Genomic DNA, 25,638 nt, shown 5'->3' on the forward strand with positions numbered 1-25,638 from the left:
AGTTGCTTGCCAACCGCAATAAAACACAGGAGGAAGAAGAAGAAGAAGAAGAAGAAGAAGAAGGCGGCGGCGATCTACGGTACTAGCAGCGAAGGAGGGAATCAAGCAGATAAAAATGGCGGCGGCCGTAACATTCAGGAGGTTATGTTTCGTTATAATTGTGATATTTCGTTGTTTGCGGAGAATCAGGCGAAGAAGGCAACCTTTGGTGAATTTACTTGATAGAGTCGGCTTTTGGGACGTGGATAATACAAACGATAGTCTAATCAGGGCTTACAGACGCAGGAAACAAAGACAGACGCTGAGCTTCATCACGCTGCTAAGCAGAATCATCACTGGAAACCATGTGGCACGGTAAGGAAGCTAGTATTTTTATGAACGTCTGAAATTTCATGATTACGGAGGCTTATCAACTGTTGCTTTCATCAGTTGTTCACGCTTTATTATATATTTTTCAGTTTTATTTAAGTCTCCCTTATTTTTGTTGTGCTTACAGAACTGTTTGGACGAGAGAGCGGAGCGAACACTGGTGGCTGTATATAGCAAGAAAGACCTTCAACCCTCAGCAATGGATCGAAAACTTCAGGTAATAATTACAGAAAAAAATAGCTGATTTTCTCCCATTTTTATATGATAGGCTATTGTTTGAAAATATTAATATTTTAACTGATAGGCCCATTTTCCCCCCAAAAAAAGCAACAAAATTAATGACACCATTATTTGTTTTTATTGATTGCCGAATGAATACGGTGAAAAATGTACAAAGAACTGCGTATAATAACTATAATAACACTAATATTGTGAAATTTCATTTTTTCAGAATGAGCTACGGAACCTTCCGATGGCTTTGCGAGTCGCTCAGGCCTTACATCTCCAAGGCAGAAACCAGGATGCGACGGCCTATTCCTGTGGAGCAGAAAGTTGGTGCTGTGTTGTGGTTTCTTGGAACCACGTCAGATTATCGGACCATTGCTCACCTTTTTGGAATATCCAGAGCCTCACTGTGCATCTTCGTCAAGGATGTTTGTGAGGCAATATGCAATCATCTGACGCCACAGTTTGTGAAGCTACCCACTGATAGAGAGGCTACAAATATTATGGAGTCATTTAAAGAAAAATGGGGATACCCTACTTGCATAGGCGCTGTTGATGGCTCACACATACCCATTGTCGCTCCACAGGAGAGACGAGTTGATTATTTTAATAGAAAGGGCTGGTATAGTATAAATATGCAAGCACTTGTAGACGATAGGTATATGTTTAGAGATCTCTGTATTGGATGGCCGGGAAGCACTCCTGATGCTCATGTTTTAGTTAACTCCCAGCTCTACCAGTTTTGGGAAAACGGTGTGTTCCCGCATATTCAAACAGAAATCGATGGTGTGATGGTACCTCCCGTTATACTTGGCGATCCAGCATACCCTCTCTTACCCTGGCTGATGAAGCCTTATCCAGAAAATGCAGGGACAACTGAAGCCCAAAAAAAGTACAACCTCATCCATAGCCGGAACAGGATGGTGGTAGAGAACGCCTTTGGGCGGCTAAAAGGGAGATGGAGAAGGCTTTTAAAGCGAATCGACAACAAGACATCAAACGTTCCGAATGTCATAGCTGCCTGCTGTACCCTACACAATATCTGCGAGACCCAAGGAGAGGATTTCCTTGATCAGTGGGCCAATGAGGCAAATCAGCCACTTACCAACAATTTGGTCGATGGAGATGATAATCCTGATATTAACAATGGCCACGATGTAAGAAATGCCATCTGTCGTTACTTTGCAAGTCAGAATTAGCCTTACATTGACTGAAATATTGTATGTATTGTAAATAATTTCTAAAAGTTGAGTTACATATTTTACAATTATTGATATGGTCCTTAATTGGGAAAGTTGGGGAAAGAAGTAGAAGGTGATGCAGGGGTCAGAGGCTGTAATTGTGCTGGTTGCTGAGACATCATTTGGACCATCATTTTCATCTCATGTTCCTGATCTTGATTTCTCGTTCTCTCTTTAGCCTGTAAAAATAAAAATCACATCTATTTACGTTCATGTCAAATATACATATATTACAATTTTTTTTTATTAAAGTAATGCATTTTTACCTGAAGTCGGTTTCTTTTAATTTCTTGTATAATATTCATCTGATTTTGTTAATGGCGTTGGATTGACTCCTGTTGTTGTTTATATGCTGCCATCCAGCAGTCATCAGAATCTTTTTGAGCTCTTCCGAATGCCTCTATTGTTGAATCTAGGGCTTTTAGTATTTTGTTCTTCTTGGGTCTTTCAACATTTACTTCAGGAGCCTCAGCAGCAGGAACTTCAGCATTGCGACTTACTCCTGGCTCTTTAGAAATAAAACTAGCAGTCGACTCATTCAAAGATTGTTCATCATTCATGTCTGAAATAGAAAAGCAATGACAATTGATAATTATTTAATCTGGAATACATGCTCACTCTTTAAATTTACAAGTAGAGCTCCTTCTTGTAATGCTGTATTATAAGAGTGAAAATATGATAAACGTTTAAATTTGATAGAGAAAAATAATATAAAGAAATTACACATTTTATAATGGCAGCAGATTTGGCATTTTAATACTGATGGTGTTAAAAAAAAGTCATTGAAGCCTAAATGATTTGGAAATGGTGTAGAGCCTACTTACCATCCTGTGTGGTTTAGAGGTTCTCATACTGGTCCTCATTGTCAGATATTGCATCATCCTCTAAAATTGAAAATGAAAAAGTACAGGTATTGAGTATAGACCTCTTTTTTAGTTTTGCAATATCACTAGTGTGGTTTTTGAGAAAAAAGTTTTCGGCTAGCCTACTCATGATAAGCCAGATAGTATTTATTTGCCACGTTTTATATTAATATAGGCCTACAAGCGACATTTCTTAGTAGATTAGTAGACCCATCATCAAAATAAAAAAATTAATGATTTTTGGAACCTACCTGTTGCTGTTCAGAGTTCAGATTAGAGGTCTCCAAAAGCACTGGAGGCCTCGACGATGCACGGTGGCCTAACACTTCATCCATGGCATTGAACAATTTCCATGTTTTTCTTCCTCTCCCTGATCTGTTGTTGTGGTCAACAACCATCTTGTATTGAGTTAAGCTTCTGAATCTTCTCTTGGCACTGTTTCGGGTCTCGGTCGTACCCCCTCAACTTCATTTCGTCTGAATTTTTTTAGTAAAACTTTGTGATTATGTTTAGTGCCATCCAACGTCGCCTGGATAGCGTCCTCCGCCCAAATTGCAATAAGAGCCTCAGTCTCGGCATCATCCCAGGTCGCACCACGCTCTTTTGAAGCCATTTTATAAAATGTAGTGGTGAGAAGATTTCTATTGTTGTTTACAGTTCTTCTGTTTTATGGCAGTTGGTAAGCAACTTACTGATGTGCATTACCGCCAACTACTGGAATGGATTGTGGATCGGGATGCTACATGATTGTGTACTGTACGGTTGAAGTGATCTGTGAACTGTAAAGCCAGATACGCCGGGAAAAAACGCGAAATTAGTCAGCTAACTGTAAGGAGATGACGCGGTCTGCTCATGCTCTCTTTGTTATGGGAGAACTGAGCCACTGAAAAACCGAGCCGAGACCACCTATCGAACTGGTCTATATTAAGCACGGTTCGGTTGTGTCTGGCACGGTGCAGTTCGGTTGCGTTACATTTACACTCGACAGTCATCTCAGTTACCGAGTTTAGACCGTTCTCGGCACGGTTAAAAAAAGGGTAGTGTAAATAGGGCTTATGTCTCTTCTGCCCTGGGATTGAGTTTTAGATACCCTAAAATGAACTGGAGAACATTGCTGAGGAGAAGGATGTCTGGGTTTTTACTCCTGGACCCGTTAATCAGCCTGACACCAGTGCTCATGTTTATCAGCGTGTAGCTTATGCTTGACTTTTGAGTCAAGACACAGCACTGCAGGTTGCCGTATCTCACTGTTAGTTTCCAGCACAAACCAAGCATAAAACCTGCCCAACTTAAAAGAAAAAAACAAGCCCATATCTCAAACTCTCTCATGTTAAAAGCACAGAACTATTAAACACATAAGAACTATTAAACACATAAGAACATGCCATTAGCACACAACTGCACTGAAGCAAAGAAGAAAACTGTGCACATACGGGCTCCAAACAAAATGTACAATCAGGCAACCAAATAACACACAAGAGCACTTTAATAATCATGATATATCAACTGGGGGAAAAAAAAAACTTTATCAATAGCTTCCCAACATGAGTTGTAAATCTACCTAAATATGAACTCAATCAAACATTTCTCTTTCACACAGCCATGAAATATTTTTAAGTTGATCAGTAGAACTCAACCCCTCTTGGGGCGTTTACATTGACTAATACAATTTCATAGTGACACTTGATTAACCATTATTCTTTTCTCGTTTTATTATAACAATCGATATTATTCATTATAACTATTATTCATTGATGATGACAGATTCGACTCATATATAAAATAAATTGACCTGTAAAATGAGTTCAAAGAGATGGCACTTTATTAAAATGGTTTTAGTTTTCTGCCAGACATTGACAACTATTGTGTTAGTAATTCTTTGTAAAAGCCCAACAAATGTTGTGAAGAGCTTCCCAAAATTGTTACAACCTGCCCATAAGCTATTTTTGTTCCAGCTCAATGTGTTCAAAAGAAGCCCAATTGGTTGCAAACCTGCCCAATTTGGCAACACTGACTACACTATTGCTTTTTGTTTGTTCAATTTTTTTTTAGATTTTGGGATTTTATTGAGAATTTCTTTCTCAGTATTGTAGGAGTAGTCACAGAGCCACTGTTCAGCCTGAAGCATATATAATGTTTTTTTGAAAAGGTTGCTCCCCTGGAAAATGGAATGCCCCCCCTGTAATTTGTTTCTGCAGCCGGGTCTGATCTGTACACGGGTCATTTTGCATGTAGGCCAAAATGTTCAGCTTTGGTCTTACCTGACCAGAACACACTGTCCACATCTTTTCTAATAAAAAATACACCACTTATATTTTTGGAAAGTGTACATTTAGGTATTCAAAGGCTGGATATGGTTTTATAACGGCTTTAAACTTCTCAACTTTATTCCTGTCGTTGGTGTTGATAATTCTGTTGATTCACCAATCCTTCAGAGACCTTCAGAGAAATTATTACTGAGACTTAATTACATACAAGTGAAGTTCATTTACTATTTAGGGGTCTTCTGAAGGCAGTCGGCTGCACTAGATTTTGTTGTTTTATGTTCGGTGAAAGCTTACTGACCCGCATGCAGGATTTTCACACAGGAACACAAACCAGAGTCTCTTTGGTGATTTTATTTACAAAGTGAAACACAATGTTTGTAATGGGCAGAGGATCCCGGGAACTGGACTGGTCTGGTTAGAGTCTGGAGTTTAGATGAACGGTGGAGGAAAGGGTAAGTCATGAAATGATGTCCGTGAAGGCTTCTCAGCGGGTGTGGCAGGAGAGCAGGAAAGCGGTGAGATCAGAGGTGTAACGTAGCTCAGAGCCAAACAGGCATTCTCGTGATTATTTTTCTAGAGTCGAAGGTCAGTGGCGATTCCAAGAGGCCTCCAACAAATGAGTTACTAATTCCCCTGAAGAGAGAAATGAACAAGGAAGGTAAGTCCAGGAAGCAAAAAAAATACTTTCTCAACAATCTGAATCTTCAGAAAACTTGACACACCATGAGGCTTGACTGTACCAACTGAATGGACCCATCGAGCGACGAGAGGCTGCTCTGCGGCTTAACTTAAGTCCAAGATCAGATTGACAGAATTAGGCACAAGTGAGTCAGCCTGCCAGACTCTCCGACGAAGACCTCCACTTCAAGAAGATCACACTGACACAAAAACAGGAGCCAAACAGGGACTGAAATCAAATGCATGCCACACTTTTCAGATCTTTATTCGTAAAAACAAAACAAACCCGTTTTATTCTTATTTCCATTTCACTGCTACGTGCTACTTTATGTGGGTCTGTAACATAAAATCAAAGTAAATATATTGAAGAATGTGGTTATAATGTGGTTAAATGTGAAAGGGTTCAATAGTTATAAATGACATAACTAGGTAATCTATCAAATGTGATTGAGTCATGTTGGTCTTTCATGAAAGGAAAGGCCTGAGTGGAAAATTGTCCTTTTGCCTTGTGGATATTTTTTACACAGAAATCATTTACTTGATTGTTTTGACCAAGCTGGAGCTGTCATTTTGCAAAGGATATTGTAGGGAGGAAGCAAGATAAAATCATCTCTACTGTAAATACTATCACAGGGAGTGGCAACAGGCAGTATGAGAGACAGCTGAAGAGCGGGATGGTTAGGAGTGAATCATGTCTGGGAGAGAAACAGAGACAGAGCGGAAAGAGAATAAAGACAAGACCAGAGCAGCAGAGGCCGTTTGAGAGACAGGCGGTGATTTACTGCCTTCCCGCTGACTCTCATGTTGTTGTCTCTGTCGCTAATTGACAGTCAATTATCTCTTGATGTCAGCCTCATCCAGTGGCGAGTCAGTCTGCGTGAAGGCTTTGTTGACATCTCCTGGGAACGGCCAGGTTTGCAAGACTCCAGTGACGAAACAATCGTGTTTGTTGACATCCTTCCTTTCTCCTCGGAGAACTCAGGGAAAAACGCCTATTGTGCAAGTGAACTCAAGCCCATTCTTCAATAAAGAAGGAATTGATCTTAAAATGAGAGAAAGAGGAATAGCAAAGTAAGGGATTCTACTGATTAGCATTTTAAAAGAGAATGAATAATGAGACCGACATGAAGAAAAAGAACAGATCCGGGATAAAAATTGTATCACACTAAAAGCTTAAGACAAACCCTTGAGCTAGCTAAAGTTATACTGGGTTCTTTATTTGTCTGAAACCAGAAGAAGAACTAATATTCCAGATGCAAATAGGAACACCTTTTTGACTTATTTATTGTTTGCTTGCTCACTGGTTTATTTGTTTTTTACCAACAAAAAAAAAACTACAGAAAGTATTTTTTGATTTCCAGTAAAAAAAAATCCTTTGATGATGAAGAGCCCAATTGTCATTGCAACAGAGCACCAATGTTCTCTTTGTGGTCTGAGAGAACCATCTTGGTCAGGGGTTCTCAACGCCAGTCCTCGAAGTCCGGAGTCCTGGAACTTTTAGATCCACTAACACCATCCCTGCTGTTACGTTTGATGGATCATGGTGTGGGGATTTTTTTCTGTGTGACTAACTGAGCAGTTATTCTACATATAAAAAGATTAGCAGCAATCAGATGTGGACAGATTCTTCAAGATAGCCTTTTCCAGAATGGTCTTTTACTAAGACTAGGGAGGAAATTTATTGTTAAACAATCCAGAAAGACTTTAAAAATTGATGTCTACTGACACGGCCCGTTAAACCTAAAGCTAAAGAGGATCTGCAAAGAAGAATGGGGCCAGGGGATGCCCTCCACCCCCTATTGTCTATAGCCTCTTATCCGTGCTGGGTCACAGGTACCCGTCTCCAGCAGCCATTGGCCAAGAAGGGAGAATATGCTAACTCCATGGAGAAAGACCCTATGCAGGGATTCAGACCATGGACCTTCTTGCTGCAAAGCAACAGTGCTACCAATTTTCCCCCTGTACATCACTGTTGACACATAAACATAGCCCAAATAAATTAGTTTTTTAAATAGGACCCAGTTTCATCATTGTGTCCTTTGATACCCAAAGGCCCTGAGATGAGAAAGGATGCAGGAATCTCGTCTTTGTGTAGCACTGACCAAGGACCCATCCCTCAATTCACATATATATATATATATATATATATATATATATATATATATATAAACAGAATAAGATGCTATAACCATCAAGTATGCACAAATGCTTTCTTGTTTTTCTAAAAGTATATTACATATGAGTGCAGCTAATATCTGTATAAATTAAATGTGATTAAAATGTGTCTCTCGCTCTTTTTTCTAAAATGTAGCTTTTGATCAAAGTGTTTGCACTGGTGTGTCATTAGTGCTATTCGCTTTGTGAATGAGTCTCTAAGATTTGGCAGATAAATTGTATAAAAGTGTAAAGAATAGCAAATAAGGGGAATGTATGTGTAAAAGAGTCTGTTTTTACACAAAGGACAAAACACACAACTAGCTGTCTGCTCAAGGTTACCAATCCTGCAGTTTTGTTTTTTTGTTGTTGTTTTTTCGCACGATGCAAACCCATTGACTGCTAATCAATTATTAATTATGTTTTGGGTCAAAGGGATCCACCTGCAAGGCTTTGCTGTCAAAAGGAGACCCCTGTTGCAGGCCAAAAGGTGCTTTTGCATTGATTCAACAAAATCAATATATTGTCATCAATGCAGCAGCATTGTAAAGCACAAGTACTTAATAAAAAACTTTGAAGTGTTGAACCATATTGAAAGTCTTTGCAGGGGAGCGAGTTCCTCTGGTCCCATGAGTTTGTTCATACCCAGCTGTTGTTGTAGATGGCAGCTTTTCATGCGAGGTCTCATTTCCTGTGCTCGATGGATAAAGCGAGAGTAGGATGTTTACTTGGCTCAGTAATGATATGATGTGCTGCCAGGCAAGGCGAGTGTTTGCGAGCACCCAGCAACACCTGTCCAATCAGCCCTCAAGATGTCTTAAATGTTTTCAATCAGTGCTGCTGGTGTTTTGGAAGCTCTAAGCTCACAGGGAAGCGTTAGTAATTGGCTTCTGTTTGTCCTGCTCTTATCGCTGCGTTGCTCTCATAGATAACTTGGAGCTAATTAATTGGGGTACGAAGAGAAGGGTGGGATTTGCCTTTCTGTGTTGCTCCATTTCATTTTCTTTAAAACAACAATGTTTCCCGCAGCGTTCAGCGATCCCTTTAGTAACAGTGTGAATGCTGATATGAACCTTGGGAAGTTTTTTTTTTTGGAGATTAATGCCTTTTTTTCTCCTATTTAAGAGGCTTTGTCTGTTTTGTCTCGCTCTCTCTCTCTTTTCACCACTTCAGTTTTGCTTTAATGTTTACAACATGTTTCTGCCAGCAGCCCCGCAGCATCATGCGCTCGCTTGAATGGAAAATAACGAGATTTCGTTCTGAAGAAATCATGCTGTTTTCAAATAATTGCTTTGATATAATCCAAGCATTTCATCTATTAAAGCCCCTGGAAATTCTTTAATGGAGTCTTATTGAGCAATTCTGCTGGATATGCGCTCTCAGAATCACTTTATTACACATAATAAAGGAACCACAGTGGAACATCAATATGAATGGCCTTTCCTTAAAAGACCTGGGATCTGATTGTTCGTGCAGCTTTTTTTTTTTTTTTTACACAAATCTAAATAAACAATATTGCTCTTGTTTACCCAAAGTTATTCTTTTTGTTAATTTTTTTTAAACAAGCTTTGACAAAGATGTCCTAAGTTTACTGTTTTTTTGTGACTATTTCTTTAATTTGAGCCTATTACGAAAGCTGCAATACTTATGAGCCAGTAAATATTAATGACCAACAAAAGAGAATTTTAATTTAACACCAAATTGGTCCAGGGAGAGCCATTAAATAACAATGAACAGTTTAAAGGGCAAGCAAAAAAAGCTACAACAGGGGGTCTCTCCCACTAAAAACAAGTGAGAAAGTTGCCATACTCTCGGCAGGATGTCCCCCGAGTTGCTGTATGAAATCTTCACATAGCCAGCTTTCTCGCTGTTGTCTCTGTAGGGTCTTGCTAATTCAGTCTAAACCATTTGTAGTACTGGGTTTACATAGAATTTGGGCAGTTTTAAGCACACTTTGAGCCAAAATGTTGACCCAGAGGAGTCCAATAGGAATCTGATGGACAATAAGAGCTGAGCAAGCCAACCTCGTTGTACATTTTAATAATTGTAAAACACTAAGGAGTTTGTAGTTTGGAGTTTTCTCCTGTGCATTCACTTAAGGAAGTAAGTAAGTGATCGTCGTTCTGTTTGTTTATGTTAATTAGGTAAGATTGGTTATTTCAGATAGTTCCTTGTAGTTTGTTATTTTGTCCAAGGCTCACCCAGAATGTAATTCAACTCCTTCTGTTATTGTAAAATCTTTTTTTTTAAAACATTGAAAATAAATCATTTAAACTATTCAACTTTGCTTTGTGGCTGCTTGGGGTTTGGAGACAATGGATCACAATCATGTTATGGTCTGCCCATCCCAGAAAGGTCATAACAGATATACAAAAATAAAAAATCCCTCTGCACTGACGCACGTTATTTTGGACTGCATCGCGGTCCAGATGTTAGTATCTATGATGGAGTTCGCATGGTCTCCGTGGTCTGTGCATGTGTGAGTTCTCTCACAACATTAATGGGCTCCTCTTGGACCAAAATGGCCCTGTCAAGTTAATCAACCACTTTAAGTATCTTGTTCTTTTCATGGTTGTCAGTCCTTGCTACCTGACCAGATTATACCTCATCTCTTGTCTAAAAAGACATGTTGATCACTTAAAATCCAGTTTAAACGAGATGACTCGATACACTGTAAAAGACTTTCTAACTTTAAAGGCATACTATGCAACCGGGGTTGATTTTCCAGCGAGGCTCCCCCCAAGAGGGCGAAAGTAAAAGTGCACTGTCGTAAAGATGCTCAGCTGTTCTGGTTTCTCCGTCAAGCCAGGCGCGGTTGTTTTGAGCTTAGCAGACAGGGAACGCAACGAAAAGTGGAAAAAACGGCAGTACAAACAATGACTAACACAGTGAAAGTATCAACATCAAGCTTCTTGCAGCGCTATCTTGGCGAGGCGGTCGCCGCCGCCTCGCCAAGCCGCGACCGCAGCCGCCTCGCCAGTTTTATTATTATTATTATTTTTTTTTTTTTTATGTTGGCGAGACGCTACCGCCACCGCCTCGCCAAGCCGCAGCCGCCGCGGTAGCGCCTCGCCAACATAAAAAAAAAAAAAAAAAAAAAAAAAAAAAAAGATTATTATTATAATAATAATAATAATAAAACTCGATATGCTTGCATGTTTATTTGACGTTAAACTTTGCACCGCTGACCGGCTGAGCGGAGCGGGGGGGGGGGGGGGGGAGACAAACTTTGCACCGCTGACCGGCTGAGCGGAGCGGGGGGGGAGACAAACTTTGCACCGTTGACCGGCTGAGCGGAGCGGCGCGCATATCGAGTTAGTTTTACTTTTTTATTATTATTTTTTTGGAATGTCGGCGAGGCGGTAGCGTGAGGGAAACCCTACAATGTTACTTACAATCGCATCAGCAGAAACGCGAGGTCCGCGTCAGCCTTGCAGCCTTCTTTTTCTTTTAGCTCTCGCCATTCAGAAAAAGCTTGCCTGATGTTCACCGTGTATGACTCCTCTCTCTGTCCAGAGCCCTTTTCCTCTTTCTTGCCTGCTCCAACATGGGCTTTCGCTGTTTTCTCGCTGGTTCCGCCATGATAACTGCACAAATATCGCCACTGCGCTACCAACGAGCACACCTTTCATTGCGGGCGTGTAGCAGTTCTCGCCATAAAGCAAGACCGACTCTCGCGATGCACACGAGACTACTGAGCCTGTGAATGCGGGCCGACTGCTCCTGCAATTGCAAGTGCGGTATTTCCCCCACAGACCACCAGGGCGGCCGAGAAAACCTTAGTTCAACCTGAAATGACTCATTTAATCATCCAAAACGGTATGGAACATATTAATTAACTGAAAAATGTTGCATAGTATGCCTTTAACTGAACTAAAGTCTTCCTGTTGTTGCTCAGTTTTAATTACCAAATTATTTCTGTTTTTTAAATGCCAAAATAATGAGTTTTCATAAACAATTTTTTGTCCTGTCCTGTGATCCTGCAAAAAAGTTGGCATACAGGATGGATGGGAAAGCAAAAATAAACCCATAGATTTTAAACCAAATATTATTTATTTGTTAATCCTGGTTCTAGATTATTAATTTTAACCCCCTCTTTGTAGTCCTGACATTAAATATTGGTTACTTTTATTCCTTTTTGGGTTCATACCTTGTATGCTGGGTCAAGCTTATAACCCTTTTTGTAGTAAATAAACCCTTTCCGGTTTGGGTTGGACAGACAAATTGACCCAAATTAGATACTTTTCAGCCCAGCCCTTTTTAGCGAGCAGGAGCTAACATTATAAGACACTCTTCACCTCACGTATCTTACTTGACAAGTGATTATTTTATTGCTATTTGTGATAAGTAGAAGTTTATTGGTATTCAACTTGAATACTTAACTCCTTAGGAAATTGTATCAGAGATTCCACCCTGCTTCCCAGCACATTTTATCTTTAACCACCGATATATTTGCTTCGCTGCCGGGACAAACACATTTTGATCAAATCCACTGTATGTTTGTCTCACTGTACGTTTTATTAAACTTTATTTGCAAGCTAAGAATCATTTAACATTGTATTAATCAATTAACCCCAAAAAAACACAAAGCCTTAGCAGGAAATAATACCGTCTGAATTTGTCCAAATGCTTCTACAGCTACTTCAGATGAAATGGGAAGCAATTTCACAATCTATTGGTAAGTCACACCCTAACTACTAAAAATAAAAAACAATTAGGAAGCCGGTCACCGATCCTTTGAGTGATTGGTTCTCAGTGATCTTTGTACACTCCAGTGTTTTTGTGCCTGTTTCCTCAGATTGGATGCATTGAGGTCTTGTCACAGACTGCTGCACTCCGGTTAAAATCCACTTGGCACAGCAAAGATCTGTTCTGTTGTTTGGAATCAAAGCGGTGGCTGCACAGGTTCACAGCTGTAAAAACAGCTTTACAGATGGATTGTGTCTCTAAATTCAAAATCACAATATTGTCTTGAGGTTACGCAAATAATCAATGTTCCGTGAGAGTGATAATTGTATTAAGATGACAAATTGTATTGGGTTTTAGGGGGGAATTACTTTTTCACATAGGGCCAGGTTGGTTTGGCTGGTTCCACCGCCAAAGAATGACAATTTAAAACTGCAATATTTTTATTTTATTTACTCAAGTTATCTGTGTCTAGCATTAAACTGTGTTTGATGGCAAATAGTCGTTACTTAGAGCCGTCACAGGACAGTGGAGACAAAGCATTAGGGGAAAACAGAACGAAAACCCCTGAGATTATTCTTTTTTAATGTCTTCTAAAATGCCTTTCCAGACATTTTGTAATGGATGGGATTTAATGTTGCTGCAGGAGAATTTATTGGAAAACATTAGTTCGCAACAATGAAAATAAATAAAATCACTAGACTAAATCATTTGTGACTGGAATATGCTACTGTCTTTTAGATGAATGGCTTATTGGACGTCATTATGTTGTTCATGATTGGGCATCTCACCCTATTTCCTTAGCAATCGTGTTTAAATATTTATTAAAGCTCCAATATTAAGATGGAGTGTAAACCTTGAAAAGGTCCACTGCTAAGTGAACAGCAAGAGAATCTATGTGGGGATATAAAACACTTTTGCACATCTCTTTGGTGTGAAATATATCCTCATGCTTGTGCCTAGAATGAAGCACTTGCAGCACTCTCACTACAAATCTATCATTTCAGCAGCAGCCCATGGGAAATCCATCTTGTCATTTTTTTTTCCCCCCCTTCTCTCCTCACAGCCTGAGAGAGTGGGAGGAGTGCAGAGGAACCTTGCATTAATGCCTCTTGCTTTTCAAACGGGAGCCCATCGACTGGGGATATGTGTTCATTTCATTTGCTTTATATCTAACTGAGAAGGAGGATATGGGGAGTGCAGGGATTAACAGACAGACACCCACTGTAAGGATTTCTGTCTGACTCTGTTGACTCTGTGGGATCCCAGTAGACTCTGTGCACACTTGTATGAGGGCAAGAGGGTAGAAATGAGGCAGTGGAGGATTTCTTTTTTTTTTTTTTTTTTTTTTTTTGGACAAACATATAGCCTTATGCTTCCCTGAATGTGGTTATATATGTGTACATACTTGATATATCGTGGTAATGCTTGCATGGTTCACATGCTTATGCAACTGACAGGATAAATCCGCATGATTCAAGAGGGAGCACAAACGTGATAGTTTTCATTGTTGCCCTGATGTCAAAGGGATTGGAAAAAGAAGCTTCAGAAAATTAGATCAAATCCCACCAAAAGCGGAGTGAAAGATAAATAAAAGAACTTCCGAGTGTCTGAGTGAAGCAGAAAATTCACTCCTAAGACGAAGAGAAATATTACAGCAAATATTAGCAAGACGCCGGTTGTTTTTAAGTCAATATGTTGGATCCAGTCCTCTATTTATCTGGTAATCTTTGTTTTTATTTGTTGGCAAATGTACTTTAGCTGTGTGGATGTTTTTATGCATAATTCAGTACTTGTACAGCAGTTTCAGGTAATCAGCACAACGAAACAACACAAACAAAAAATTAATGTATGCAAAAAAGAAAAAAAAGGAAAACATTATGTAAAAATATGCAAAACATATGCTTCGGCAAGGTACGCTTCCGAGCCCTTTTGGAGCCGAATGTGCCCTTGTTGTACATAATGTTATGTTTCTATTAAAGGAAAAGTGCAGGAATTTTCAAGTGATCTCTTACCTTTAGTACATAACTCTGTTTACATCTTCCTTTAGTATAAATCTAGATGATCTCGTAGGCTGAAGCTAACAACTACTCCTAAACACAGTCGTCCCTCTTCTTAAAACTATTTCCAATCTCATAAGCATAACAGGTTATGTGAATGCTATTCTATGAACATTTCAACCTCTGTCTCGTTTTTATTTGATGGTCATTTACACGGAAGCTGAAGACTATTCACACAGGAAACAGAAGTGGGAAGCAGTGGGCTACCAAGGATTCCTGTGTGAAACATGCTAAGAACAAAACCTGGAAAAAAAAATCTGATTAGAGTGATACAAAGGCAAAGCGGGTTAAAAAGCAATACAATACAGCTCACCTTTTTCACAGTTAGCTGATATTTTAGACGTCCACTCTGATCAACACGTGGTGCGTCAGCTCCCACATCTGCTTCCTGTGAGAGTAATGGGCAAACTCAAAAGTGACCACGGTTTTAAAGTTTGTCGTTTATTGCCAGGGGTTGTTTCTGCAGTGAGCTTTTTATGGTTAAAAGTATCCCTTAACAATGACAAATTGTCAGTAGATGTCCGGGCTAAAACCGAGTAAACACATTTTGTCCAAAAGTGAAAGTAGAAGTTAGACGTCTAAATCTATTTTTAAAATATTTAATGGCAGTCTGGGTGCAGATGCTTTAGCATAGATGTTTGAGGTCAACAAGCATTAAAAGAAAACGCTGAGCTATACAACCACACTAATCGATCCAACACATGAATAGTGCAACACTATTCATGTGTTCCTGACATTATCCTGCTCTCATTCCAGTGCAATTAGTTGACTTTGATATAAGGTTTAAACTTCATTCATTTGCTTGAGAGTACTGTCATTATTACAAGGTCGAGTTTATGTCTCAACGTCAAAGCCTCAGAGCTTCTGCTACTATGAGATGTGCAGCCCTTCTGATACGGGATTCATGCCGAGCAATTCCAATTGATTTAGTGAAAAACTAAACATCATCCCTAGAGAAATCCCAAAAAAAAAAAATGCAATGTTGTCTGCGCAAGCTGTACAGTTTGATGTTCAACAACGCTTTACACGAAAAATGTGTGTCGTTTCCATTTCACATTACAGCAGCCATGTACATTCCAGTGGTGGCAGGCAATTTGAAAAATGTATCTCATTAATTAATTAGAGGCTTTGTAATTAATATATTGCAATGAATCAGATTTTAATCAGATTTTTTTTCCAATGGCTATACTTGATACAGTAACCATAAGTACGTATGTCAATGCAAATATATTTGAGATGACAGATCAATCAATAAATTATATATAAGTTCACTCAAAAAGTCACATCCATCCATTTTCTAACACGTCTATCCCTCAAGGCAAAATTAGTTAGGTCACATTTCTTTAAGAGTTCTGGATTTGAGGTCCTTCTGAACTCCTAATTCATTCAGGTGTAATTTTCGCTTTTATGTGTTTGAGGAATACAGCTGTTATGTTATAGGTCTATGTGGGTGCAGGTGGTACTTACTGGCCAGATTTGCCTCTGATATCTGTGAAGCTGAGCACAGCTGCAACGTGGCAATACACTCAGCGCAGGGTTCAGCTCGGGCTATTCATACATCACTCTCACAGTTGGACGATCCTGTCATTTGTAAGGATGCGCTCCGGTAAGTAGCTCGTCTCCAGAGCCACTCCAGTGCCATGTATGCACTCTGCACAACAACATCAAAACGATGCCTCCGGGACTCTTTGGAGTCAAAAGTGTGACAGTTTTTTCAGCAGCGCCATTTGATGTATTTTTATCTCCGTAATTGGGTTTTATTTGCGCATTCATCTTTCTTTTGAGCCGTGTGAGCATGTTGTGTTCACGTGTGATCATGCGAGCGAGTGTCAGTGAAGTCCGTGATTGTGTGGGTGGGGTTTCAGGGCTGAGATTAAAAGCTTTGGGATGAGAAGTACAAGCTCTCCATTTTTTTTTTTTTTTCTCCCAGAGATTGATGTGCAATCTTCTGCTGGGGCTCAGCAGGACCTGGAAACGGAATCCAGTAATCTCGACTATTGATTTGGTGCCTGAATTGAAAGGTCAACAACCTCTCTACCCACACAGACCTCCCAACATCTGATAAGTGCCGCAGACCACCATTTTATTTGAGGGGGGGCAGAGTATCTGGACAAGTGTGCTCAGCTCTTTTAGCTGAATACAATGAAAACTTATTTTGATACTATAAAGCAGCTCCATTATGACATTTATGCTTCACAAAGCAACTCCTTTCTGCCTTTCCGGGTAGTCAACTTTTGGGTGCACTGCTGCTGTGCACTGGACCCACCTCAAAATTCCACATGCTATACATAAAACATTTCCCTCCAATATGGGTGGTCTGTTAGAGCTGCACTATTCCTCCCCCACTCTGCTTATCTATGCTGCTACTGCTGCTACCTGCTCTGCATACTGCCCACTTCTACTCAGCCACCCCAGCATCCACCTGGAAGCTTCGAGGCAGGGATTTCTCACCACTTCTTACGTACTTGAGAAACATTTCACCAGTTGAGGAGATACTGCTTTACGCATCCCAATCCTGTTTATGTTTAGCCACAAACCTGTAACAACAAGCTCAACGTATTGTAGAAGCTGAAGACGCTGTCAGTTCGTCATGAGGTGAACACATAAAAAAGAACACGATCACAGCTGAAGTCGTTTTAGAACTACCTGCTAACATAAATGCATATTTACGCGCTTGGAGAAAACACACGTGTGGATATGGAGTAGATGATAACTCTACACATAAAAGCTCAAGCTTAGATTTGAACCAGAGACTCTCCCTGAAGCCCATATTTGCAGTAGCAAAGCTAGAAAGTAATTTCTGCACCAAAAAGGGCTCAAACGTCAGAAATGTCATCACATTTAGAAGGACTTTGGGTGTAATTTGTCCCCGCCATAGCGTTGCCAACTGATTGCTGGGTTGCATCACTGTGTAGTGGTTCCTTTGCATTATTGCATCAACTACAGTGATTTAAATTCCCAGTGAACTCGAAAAAAGAAGAAGGAAAAAAAAAGAAATTGGTCACAATAAAGGTTATGGTCACACACTAACCCAGTACTTCTCAAAGAGTGGACCGTGCCCTCTTAGGGGGGGTGGTACCACACACGCCCGCTGACAGAGGGTGGGGGTGGTGTCCCAGGTCCAGGATGGAGGGTGTCCCAGGTCCAGGATGGAAACTGACACTCTGACCATTAAAATACAGGCAGAAGTAATTTTTCAGAAAATATTTTTGTGAAAAATATTTAATATTCGAGTAACTCAATATATACATATATATCTGCATTAGGTATATGTAATATGTTTTCTAAAAATATTATTATTCCAGTTATTTTCTAGAACTCCCCCCACCCCAACATAAAATGGTTTGACCATTAGGACGGCTGGCTGCAACTTTTAAAGTTCGTTTCGCTGCAAACTGAGAATGTCAGGTTTTTAGATGTCCGGCGCACAGAATTGAAAAGAGGAAAGAAAAAGAGAAGATGACACTAAAGGCTTGAGGGATTTCATGCGTAATATTTTTGTAAAAACTGAGGAGTCTGGAACAGGTCTAGGGACGGAATAGCAGAGGAATGATGCCCATCCAGAGCCGCAGGTAAGAAGCAATGCGTTTATCAGGGTGGTTTTAAAGTATAGCATCTACCAGCTAGTGTAAGGGGGAAAAACACATTTTCTTTTACGGAAATACTTAAGCTTAGCGCCAAAAGAGCAGAAAGCAGAGAGATGGTAGAGGTCCAGGTTCAGGCTGAAAGAGCCAGCTGAGGCAGGGAGCTTGGTGGACAGAGAGAAAGGAGGACAACGTAGCAGTTTTCCCGTCGCAACATGTGGCTTTGGGGGGGGGGGGGGGGGGGGGGGGGGGGGCGTGGGCGTGTGCCATCCCTACCGATAGCGGAGACAGTGCAGGTGGGAGGGCTTGCTGCCCGATTGGAGAATCTGAGCATAGTGGCTCAGAGACGGATTTCAATGATCCTGCGTTATGGCCAACAAAAATGACTGATTTTGATTGAGTGAATGTTTTTCGTTTAACGGCAAAAAGGAAGCTTTTCTCAGAGATGGCAAATGAACCGCCAGCAGATTCAGAGGGTCTAACCACATTTATGAACTTTCAGTTCCTGCACTATATTCCCCTCCAAACAATTGCGTGTAGCAATTTTGATAATTTTTAGCAGTAAAGATGCCAAAAACATTGACAGTCCTGTCATTTATGGTATCGCAGTTATGTCGCAGAGGCGCAACTTGATGACAAATCCCGTACTGTCCCAATTCTCCATATTTTAAATGCTTGTAACCTACGCACTCAAGCCCTTAAGTGCACTTCCACTTAAGGGCTTCATAGAAGCGCGCACCTGGTTTAGTGTGAGTATTGAGACTGGGCCAATGAGACAAACGACAGTCCCCCAAAACTTAAGACGAAGAAATATGACAATGCATATGTAGCGCTTGGTTTCACTGTCACTACAGTGGGAAACGAGGAAAGTCCAGTGTGTTTACTGTGTCTAAATGTGTTGGTAGCGGATAGTTTGAAGCCAAATAAATTAAAGCATCACTTAAAGACATTACACCCCAATAACGCTGATAAGCCGCTTGAGTTTTTCAGCAAAAATGTGTCGAACATAGCCAACATTCATCCCACTTTGTGAATACTACTTCAGCAACCCAGCGAGCGCTGTTGTCATCATATGAGGCGGCTTACCAAAATGATCCATGCAACAACGAAAAAACACGCTAGCAGAGGAGTTTATATTGCAGCATTATACATGGTTTCTGTCTAGCTGGATCAGACAAGTGGTGCAAAAATAAAAAACTATCGCTATGTCCAATGATTCTGTCGCCTGACATGTAAAAGACATTGCTAACGATCTTCAAAAACAGCTGGTAGAGAAACTCAAAGACTGACGTTTTGCCGTACAATTCGAAGAAGCAACTGACAGCAACAAAGACTTTATTGCTTATGTATGTTGTGATATGACAAACTGCCTGTGTGAAGATCTGCTATGTTGTAAATATGTCAGTATGAACGTATTTACAAGTATGAAGTCACATAGAAATTTAGTTTTTTTTTTTGCAAATTGCAAGCACTTTGTTACTCTTTAGCCTTTTTTCTTTTAGAAACTAAAAAAGCATTATTAATATAGTTATTCTTTGTTGTAAGAATATCTATATTCTTCTTTAATGGTAATAAAGATAGAATGTTATGCATAGGTGTAGCTTATAAGTACACCTAACACAATTTTTATGTCTTAAAATAATTTTATGGACCAATCATACTATTTACAGTTGTGGCGGACAGTGAGGGATGAAGCACTGCACTCACCCCTGAAAAAAAAAAAAAAAAAAACTGTATAAGCTCTAAAATATTGGGGGCAAATAAGTTTACTATTTTTTATTTTTTGATGCCGATGGCCGAGCAGGGAGCATGTCCTGTGACGGTCGGTGGCTGATCCCAAGAAGCCTCCGACTGAAAACACTCGTTTGACATAACTGATAAGAAAAGAGTGAGGTTGTGTGTAGTAGTGCCGTGTCAGTAAACACTGGGAAATGGAAACCTAGGTTTTTCTAAAACATAGTTGCTGGATTTTGCTGATTCATTATCTCAGCCTTCACACAGATTGAATCGGATGGTCTCTACTTTATGGTTCATTAAGTACTTTTCTTGTCACTGAAGCACCAGTGGTGAGTACGTTCTTTGAAAAGATGACAATAAAAACTAATCTATCCTGGAACATGGCCATTTCTTTTTATGTCTCATCTCACTTGGATTTTCAATAAATTTTGTGGCAGCATAGCTATAACATCAGATGCACTGATCATTACTACAGATACAGTGTTTAACACTTGGATGGAGTTTGAATTTTACTCAGATTTGAGAAAGATCACCAAACACTTTCTAAGGAAGTGACAGGCTGATACTGAGTGATAAAGGTTTCTCAGGGCTTACTCCTCAAAACAGTGGATTTTGCTATACAAATAAGCAAAAAAAACCAAAAAAAAAAACTAACAGAACTCGCGGTATTTGTGCGTTCACAAACACACGAGAATCCATCTTGTCCCAGTCCCGTCTCAACGTGATTGGCCCAAACCAAAAACGGTTTGGGCCAATCACGTTGCAGTACTGTGGATTGAGGAAGGACATACCGGTCGAACCAACATAAACACAGCAGCGTAGGAGGAGGCACGCGTAGCTGCTGCTATCACATCTGTTTTCGTCAGAATCCACAATTTATTCTTTGAAAGAAGAACCATAAGAAGAGCCTTGACCAGCTTAAACTTGTTGTGGTTTCTCATGGCGCCTGCACCTTTCAACATTTATGGGAGTTGTCCCAGATTGAAAATGTGCAGAACGCAGAGCGCTACATATTTTCAGTCTGGCTTTCCAGAGTAACAAAAAACGGTTCTGGTGCTTGTGTCCCCCAACAGGACATGCGGTGCCGAGCAATGAGCCATATTGTCCATATCAAGGACCGCCACTGTTACAATCGATATTTTACAAAAGCCGCCTTTGCCAGATGTTTGGCATTGAAAGCATTCTTGTTCTCTAAGTCCTCCACATCATTAATCTCTCCAGGGACAGGGCTTATTTACAAGGAGACTTGTGTGAGCATTCTTAGGCCAAAACCCCCACACTACCTGTCTCATTAACTGAGTTTTACAACACGCATAGTAAGAACAGATGATGTCTCTTCCTGAGCTCAATGATACACTTTTTTAAGGACTCTGTGTAACAATGTAACAACAAAAGGTTGCTAAATTATTGCATAAAGAGATTCATAAAGAGATTGTCTATAGTTATACATATGTACATATATATATATATATATATACATATATATATATATATATATATATATATATATATATATATATATATATATATATATATATATATATATATATATATTGACTTACATATGTATATATTTATATTACTCTGTGTGGAATGTTGTGTATATATGTATATATATATATATATATATATATATATATATATATATATATATATATATATATATATATATATATATATATAAATGTGTGTATATCTGGAGCTTGTAACAGAAGTAATTTCCCTCTGGGATTATTAAAGCATGTCTGATTCTGATTCTGATCACAGATGCAGGAATTTGTTTTTGCTGTTGTCTGGATAGCAGCCGTATGAAAGGGAAAAAAAACATATGGATCGGCTCTGCAGAATTTGTATAAACCTTGTGCCAAAACATCATGCCACTGCTTCTTACCCCCCTCCCTTATAGACTGTAAAACAGCAAACTGTGGACCCACAGCGGCCATTTGGTAATGAAATATATGTGCCTCTTTTCACACCATTCAGATTATTCTCTTGGCTCTTACACACATAAAAGAGATGCAACATTCAAGAATGTGAAATACCAGTGACAGTATTGTATATTGCAAATCACAGAGGGAGGTTTAACTGAATGGGGGGGGGGGGGGGGGGGGAGAACTTAACCTTGCAATCCAAAGCAACCCTGGCAACAGCTGCCTTTATGGACAAAAAATGATAATTGCAGGATTCTGTTGCCCCTTTAAGCAACTGTCTGAGCAATGAATATAAAATCATTAGGTTCAAGCCAGCAATTCTGTCCACCATTCCATAAAACTGTGTTTCAAGAGCTTTGGCTTAGAAATCATGCATTAGCTGACGTTTTTATTCACCGTGTTAACACTTGACTGCTTATTTTAGGATAGAATTGTCTAGTTGTCTTTGAATACTAAAAAAGTAGTGCAGTCCCAAATATACAACATGTGATTGAGATGGGGTCATTTAGAATACATTTAGCACTGTTTCAATTTGAAAACACAACACACACAAACAAAAAACAGAGGAAAATATGTGGCTTTGAGCAAATAACGCTCCATCTTTGCACTTCTAAGCATCCGATACTGTAGCATACATAATTTGATCTCCAGCTAAGCAAAGCTGGGAGGGGGGCAAAGAAAATGATGCATGAGCATCACATATTAGAGATGCCATCACAGACATGGCGCGTAGATCACAAGCAACACATACTTCAAAGAATGACAGGGCTTGATGCTTCATAAGATGTGCTTTATTTTTGTGTGCGATTAGACCAACAAAACACGTTTTTAGATGGAAAAACATACGCGGTAAGAAGAGAAATGGTGTCATAGCAGCTTATGACTCATTTTCAATCCCAAAATTAAGTTTAGTTGCTCTGCTCATTATGATACTTTTCAGCAACTTAGTTGTCAGAGTCAATCAGTAGATTTTAAAGCTGACACAACCCTGACGAGATGATGACATAACACCAAGGGCTCATAAATCCAAAGATGGCATTCACCCAACAGTGTTGCATTCCTATGAAGCAGCGCCAAATACTAACAGCATTGGTAGATTTTTCTTTTTCAGTTTGGACCTAAAATGCTCAGAATGTGTAAATTCACTTACTAAGATTGTAAAATAAGCACTAAAACTTAATCTGGATCCTAAAAACAGGCATTTAGAGATATTATTTCATGATGATCATGGCTGAAGGAGTTGGGTTTTTTTTTGTCTTATGCCGACGATGTTTAATTTCATAATTTTTTTGCCTGGGAACATGAAGTTAAAGTGATGTTGCTGATTTTTTATTAAAATGAATAATTACTTGAGACCTCCATCTCACAAAATATTCTTTGATTTTTATTCTTCTATTATAAACACTGAACATTTTATCATGTTGAAATTACAAAAAAAAAAAGGGTTTTTGGGGGATTTTATGAACAAAACCAGCGCAAAACAGTGTACGATTGTGAAGGCGACAGAGAAGTTTACATAGTTTTTACATCTTTCCAAACAAAAATGGGAAATACGTAGTGTGTGGGTTTTTGTTTATTTGTCTTGTTTTAGTCATTGTGACTGAATTCTACAAAATAATTTTTTTCTTAAAGTACATCTTGACTGCCTTTGCTCATCTAAAGACAGATTTATTTATTTATTTTTCACTTTTCTTCTTTGGAAATATATACTGTCCTGCTGGAAGGTGAACATCCACCTCAGTCCTAAGACTTTTGCAGCCTCATAGTGGTTTTCTTTGAGAAATTTCTTTCAGAATTGGCTTTCAGATTTAGGTCCATCCAGCTTCCCTGTCCCTGCTAAAGAGAAAACCATTCCCACACCATGATACTGTCAATTCCATGTTTCACCACCATCTCTTCATAAGTTGGTTTCAGGTCAGTACCACATGCAAGAACAGTAAACACAGACGTTTTCTTTAAACAAGAAGGGAATTATGAAGGGGGGGGGGTGTCAGGAGAGCTGTGGGAAAGGGGAGTACAGGTAGATGACAAGGTAAGTTGAATGGTAAACAAAAGGATGAATTATCCGTTTTTTTATGATGGGTTTTGTGTTTAGCGGGTTTAGAGGAGAGAAGCCAGATTCCAGGAAGTGTTCCAAAAAAAAGTAAAAAACAAAACAACTGGACTTGTTTTCCATAATTGAAGACGTTCCGCTTCCTCTCCAGGAAGCTTTCTCAATTCAAAAAGTCTGGAGTAATGTGGAGTAACAAGCTTTATACTACTGCCAAACAAAGGCCTTGTAATGGCTTAGATAACATGCAAATTAAACAGAAACAGGTCCACCTCTTAGTAATGGGCGGTCGTTAAAGCCATTAAGACAGCAGATTGAACCGAAACTGGTCCACTCCTCTGTAACGAGGAGTTGTTAGGGTTGTTATTGGCTTGGCTTAAAGGAACAATGTTTGATCACCCGAATGAGGGTGAGAATTGAGGTGATGATTGGCCGGAATTAATCCTATAGCTGGATTGTAAGTTTTTGAGAGTTGAAACCTAAGGTCTCCTCCTCTGTTTAAGGTTGGTCTTTCTCTCTTAATGTAGATGGCTTCCTTCACACCTCTTTCAAACCATCTGTCTTCTTTGTCCAAAATGTGAACATGTTGGTCCTCAAAAGAGTGTCCTTTGTCCTTTAGGTGTAAGTGGACAGCAGAGTCTTGACCTGAGGAGGTAGCTCTCTTGTGTTGAGCCATGCGTCTGTGGAGAGGTTGTTTGGTTTCTCCAATATAAAGGTCAGAACATTCCTCACTGCACTGAACTGCATACACCTTCTTCTCCAGGAAGTGTTGTTCTGTGTAGTAAGATGGAATACACAAAGTGGAGGTGTTCCCAGAGTGTTGAAGGGTGGACAAGTAAGGGCTGGAGGTGAGGTAGTGGACTGTCAAACCAGGGCAAGAAGCTGCCATGAATCAGGCAGGAAGATTGAAACTCAAGGAAGTTATGGCAAAGACGATCTGAGTAGATCATTTGAAGACTCTCATGAGTAGACCACCTAAGTAATGCTGGATCATAAAAGCACAGGAGAAAAACCGAAGGGTTAAAGGCTACCACAAAGGCTAACACTATGGGATTTGTATAAACAACTGGTTGCACAGGAACATATTTATGGCTGGAAACATTGCTTAAATTCACAGTACACCTTTTTGTGTTTAGTTTGCAATGATTTTTAAAATCATTTATCTGTTTCCTTCCACTTCACAGTGTCCACCGTATTACATAAAATTCCAGTAACGTACATTGAAGTCTGTGGTTGCAGATAGTAATGTAGCACGTTTGTTTGTTTAATGTAGCACGTTTGATTTATGGAATCAAACCAACGTATTAAAATTTGATCAGACAGCATTTGATGTTGCTTATTCTTATATACTGGCCAGTGACAAATGGAAATAAATGATAAAACTAAATTCATTCCTTCACCTCCATATCACCCGAAATAAAAAGCATATTTGCAGGAGATTTCAGAGAGGCATTTCATGAAGGAACCTGTGTGGAGGAATAACTAGGCAACCAAAAAAAAGTAAACAGCTCTAGGTGTGGAGAGCTTTAGGAGAGATTATGCAGGTAACAGGTCCCACAAGCGTCAATACTTGTCTGGCTTCAGTGCAGAAGTGCCGTGCTGCTCCTGAGCCCTCCTTCTGGGGTTCCCTACTCCGCTCCATATGTGTGGCTGTGCTAAGCTCCTCTTTAGCACTTTTATACATAAGTGGGTGAGGTATGTCTGCGTTTGTGGGAATTCATCTCAAGTTTCATTATGCGTCCCAAAAAGAAAATGCACATGAGCTGATTAGGAAGAGTAAAAAATATAAGATT

General features: G+C 39.6%; 1 protein-coding gene across 1 annotated transcript; it reads left to right on the forward strand.

Annotated features, from left to right (window-relative positions):
• The first annotated feature begins 307 nt into the window (after positions 1–307).
• LOC118566104 (putative nuclease HARBI1) lies at positions 308–2,087 on the forward strand. The gene is made up of 3 exons (XM_036147158.1): positions 308–354; positions 497–586; positions 821–2,087. Exon 3 carries the CDS (start codon positions 822–824, stop codon positions 1,791–1,793), a length of 972 nt encoding a protein of 323 aa, XP_036003051.1. The 5' UTR covers positions 308–354; positions 497–586; position 821; the 3' UTR covers positions 1,794–2,087.
• Positions 2,088–25,638: the final 23,551 nt, after the last annotated feature.

The sequence above is a fragment of the Fundulus heteroclitus genome, chromosome 15, assembly GCF_011125445.2.
Source record: "Fundulus heteroclitus isolate FHET01 chromosome 15, MU-UCD_Fhet_4.1, whole genome shotgun sequence".
Taxonomy (NCBI): Eukaryota; Metazoa; Chordata; class Actinopteri; order Cyprinodontiformes; family Fundulidae; genus Fundulus; species Fundulus heteroclitus.